This window comes from Palaemon carinicauda, unplaced genomic scaffold (assembly GCF_036898095.1).
Source record: "Palaemon carinicauda isolate YSFRI2023 unplaced genomic scaffold, ASM3689809v2 scaffold327, whole genome shotgun sequence".
Classification (NCBI taxonomy): Eukaryota; Metazoa; Arthropoda; class Malacostraca; order Decapoda; family Palaemonidae; genus Palaemon; species Palaemon carinicauda.
This window is the reverse complement of record NW_027170944.1, coordinates 159,104-162,600: the sequence shown is the minus strand read 5'-3', so window position 1 is coordinate 162,600 and position 3,497 is coordinate 159,104. Positions and strand designations below refer to the sequence as shown.

At 48.1% G+C, this 3,497-nt stretch overlaps 1 protein-coding gene across 1 annotated transcript; it reads right to left on the bottom strand.

The window, feature by feature from the left end:
* Positions 1–902: 902 nt before the first annotated feature.
* Positions 903–2,585, bottom strand: LOC137636560 (uncharacterized). The gene has a single exon (XM_068368957.1). The coding sequence runs from the start codon at positions 2,583–2,585 to the stop codon at positions 903–905; it is 1,683 nt and encodes a 560-aa protein (XP_068225058.1).
* Between the last annotated feature and the right edge of the window lie 912 nt (positions 2,586–3,497).

The following is a 3,497-nucleotide window of genomic DNA, read 5'->3' as shown; positions in this document are numbered from 1 at the left end:
GTAGAAGAGATTGCTATTGCAAAAGCACATGAAATAATTAAAAAAACTCATAGAGAGATGGCCAGCGGGTATCACGCATTAGCCAATCAAAAGAGGAAGAATAAGAAAGTGGATGAAAACTGTCTTGTATGGGTTAAAAATGAAAATGTCATTCCCAGCACAAGTAAGAAACTAAACCCAAGATGGTCTGGTCTTTATGTAGTAACTAAAGTGTTTAGGGATGGTGCTAAATATGAGTTGAAAAACTTGTTTGACCACACCATTATTGAACGTGCTGCTGACAAAGTAAAACTTTTTGTAGGACAAGAACAGTGGTTAGTAAAAATGCAGGAAATGTAAATTATCAATCCGAATGTAAACGAAAGAGTACAAACCAGAGGTGCTTGCAATATTGTTCCTCCCTCTAGATTAATTGAGGAAATTTGAGATAATTATGCGTCGAAGTGTGAGGTATGTGGTGGATGAAAGTTCCACTCTATGCCTCGGATCGAGAGTGTGTCTCTGATTTCTCCTTCGTTGAAGCGCTGGAGAGCTTCTCTTAGCTCTCGTTCCATGGCCACAATGTTGGTCCCGTTGTTGGACCACATTCTCTTGATGGGCTCCCTGCGAGCGAAGAAATGCCTGATGCCATTGACGAAGGAGTCTTGTTCCATTGTATCGATCACTTCCAGCTGGACTGCTCGCGAGGTAAGGCACGTAAAAATAGCGGCCCAACGCTTCACTGTGGACCTTTCATGCTTCACTAAGAACGGTCCGAAGCAGTCCGACCCGGTGTTAGTAAAGGGGTGTTCATCTGGACAAAGCTGATTGGATGGCAGTTCAGCCATCACCTGAACTGCAGGATGACGACTTAGTCTGCAACAGACCAAGCATTCTCGAATGACAGTCTTGACTATCGCATTTCAGCGGACGATCCAGTAGTTTGTCCTCAACTTGGTCATCAGGTGGCTCTGGCCATAATAGCCGCAGTACTTGTGCGTGGCTCTCCCCATAAGCTTGACCGCCAGAGAACTGCTGGGTAGGATAATCGGATGCTTGGCCGTATCTGCCAGTGTTGATTTCTGCAATCGACCACCAACGTGGAGCAATCCATCCTCGAGAAATGGTCTCAGCTTGATTAATTTACTAGACCTCTTCAGCGATCTTCCCTTCTTCGAGAGGGTGCTTAACTCTTCTTCATACTCTTGCCTTTGGGTCAGTCTCCAGATCAAATTCTCCATGGTACGCAGATCCGCACTCGAGAGTGAGTCGCCGCTGTATGGGCGAGCCTTCTGCATGTGGCCGATAAATCTTGTCATCCACGCGACGGTCCTGAGAAACTTCAACCAGGAGGAGAATCTTGTCGCTATTGATTCAATGAACGTTGGTTCTTTCTTCCTTATATCGAAGACGGGAGAAGTCTCCACTTCGGTGTCTGGATCAAGCTCTCCTCTGACAACGTCTTCGGGCATGGCTGGCCAGTGCGTTTCGTCCATCTTGAGGAAATTTAGTCCTGAAAACCACAAAGATGATTGGAGGAAGTCAGCGACGGAGAGGCCACGTAATGCGAGGTCTGCTGGGTTTGCAGTAGTATTGATGCATCTCCACGCCATAATGTCGGATGTATCCCTAATGAGATTGACCCTATTGTCCACGAAGGTCTGAAACCTCGCAGTCAGATTTCTGAGATATTTCAGCACTAAGGTGCTATCAGTCCAGAAGACTGACGGGGCCAGTTTCAGATCAAGCTCTGTCTTCAGCTTAGAGTCCATCTGTGCAGCGATTGCAGCCGCCGTCAGCTCAAGACGAGGGATGGTGGTCCCTTTCAGAGGGGCGACTCTCGCCCGTCCTATGATGAGAGTGCAATGAATCTTTCCGTTGACACCAACTACACGCAAGTAAGAGACTACACCATAGCCTGTCTGACTTGCATCTGCAAAGTGGTGCAGCTGAAGGGTGTCAACATCTCCGAAGTCTGGTGGTATGAAGGACCTTCGCAGTTGGAACTCTTCCAGTTGTGGCAACTGCGCGAGCCAGGTCTTCCATCGAACAAGTTCATCAGCAGACATCTCCTCATCCCACGAGAGCTTCCTTCGGCACATTTCTTGCAACAGGATCTTCGCGATCAAAGTGACGGGTGATAAGTAGCCCAAGGGGTCGTAGATCGATGCAACAACAGAGAGCACACCACGTCGGTTGAAAGGCTTGTCTTTAAGGACGATTCTGAACGTGAACACGTCTGTGCTCATATTCCAATGGATCCCCAGGGCTCGTTCAGTTGGCAGCTCATCCTTATCCAAGTCTATGACAGCCGCAGAGTTGTCTCGTTCTTCTTCAGGGATTGCAGCTAAAATTCGCTTGCTGCTGGAGGTCCATTGGTTAAGACGGAAACCTCCATCCCCGCACAGATTGATCAGATCTCTGGTCAGTTTAATGGATTCTTCCTCATCATCCATCGCCTTGAGGAGGTTGTCGACGTAGAAGTTGCGACGTATAGAGTTAGAAGCTTTTTCGTTATACTTGCTTCCGAAGTCCAGGGCCGTTTTGCGTAAGCAGAAGTTAACGACGCTCGGCGATGATCTTGCGCCAAAAACGTGGGACGTCATTCTGAAGACTTGCAGTTCTTTGCTGGTGACACCTTCTGGCCATCAGAGGTACCTCAGGCAGTCTCTGTCCTCTTCAGGTACCTTCACCTGATGGAACATCTCCTGCACGTCTGCTGTGATGGCATATTGACCCTCTCTAAAACACAGGAGAACACCCGTCAGGCTATTGGTGAGGTCGGGGCCTTGCATCAGATGTTCGTTGAGAGATGTTCCTCGGTGCCTTGCCTTCAGATCGAAGACCACTCGGTTTTTCTGTTTGACAGGATGCCTGACAGAGTGGTGTGGCATGAGCCATACGCGCCCGTCCTTCCTGTCTAGCTGACTTACAGGAACCCTTTCTGTGTAGCCCTTATCAGTATATTTCTCCATCTGACCTACGTAGGATGTTTTGTAAGCTTCGTCGTTGTCTAGTCTTCTTTTCAAGCTTCGGGGTCGTCGAATTGCCATATTCATATTATCAGGTAGAGGAGTAAAGTCCTTGAATGGCAGCTTGGCCACGTACTTTCCATGTCGATGCTGTGTCGTGTTATTCAAGGCGGCCAAGAATCTCTTATCCTCTAGGGAATCTTCCAATCTGAAGAGGGATTCCTTTTCGAAGAAATCTCTATTAAAATGACTCTGCAGTAGCTCTGGCAAGTCTTGAGGGTCAAATTTTTGATGAACATGATGCACGGGTGAGACCTTCGATGCAGACCGGTCTCCAGTAGGACCGAAAGCCACCCAACCAAGCTTGGTTAGGTAGGCGGATGGCTCATTGGTAGTGCCGTGGCGTTACTCCAGAATGATTCGATTCAGGGTCGTGTCTAACCTGATCACGAGCTCGACCTGTTCGTGGTCAGTTGGCATACTTTGCAGATCTACATCTGCCATGTGTGGCCATCTCTTCAGCCGGTCTGAAGGCATTATGTAGTC

Excerpts from the sequence above, each read along its gene's own strand:
- LOC137636560 (XM_068368957.1), bottom strand. The coding sequence starts at position 2,585 with ATGACGTCCCACGTTTTTGGCGCAAGATCATCGCCGAGCGTCGTTAAC.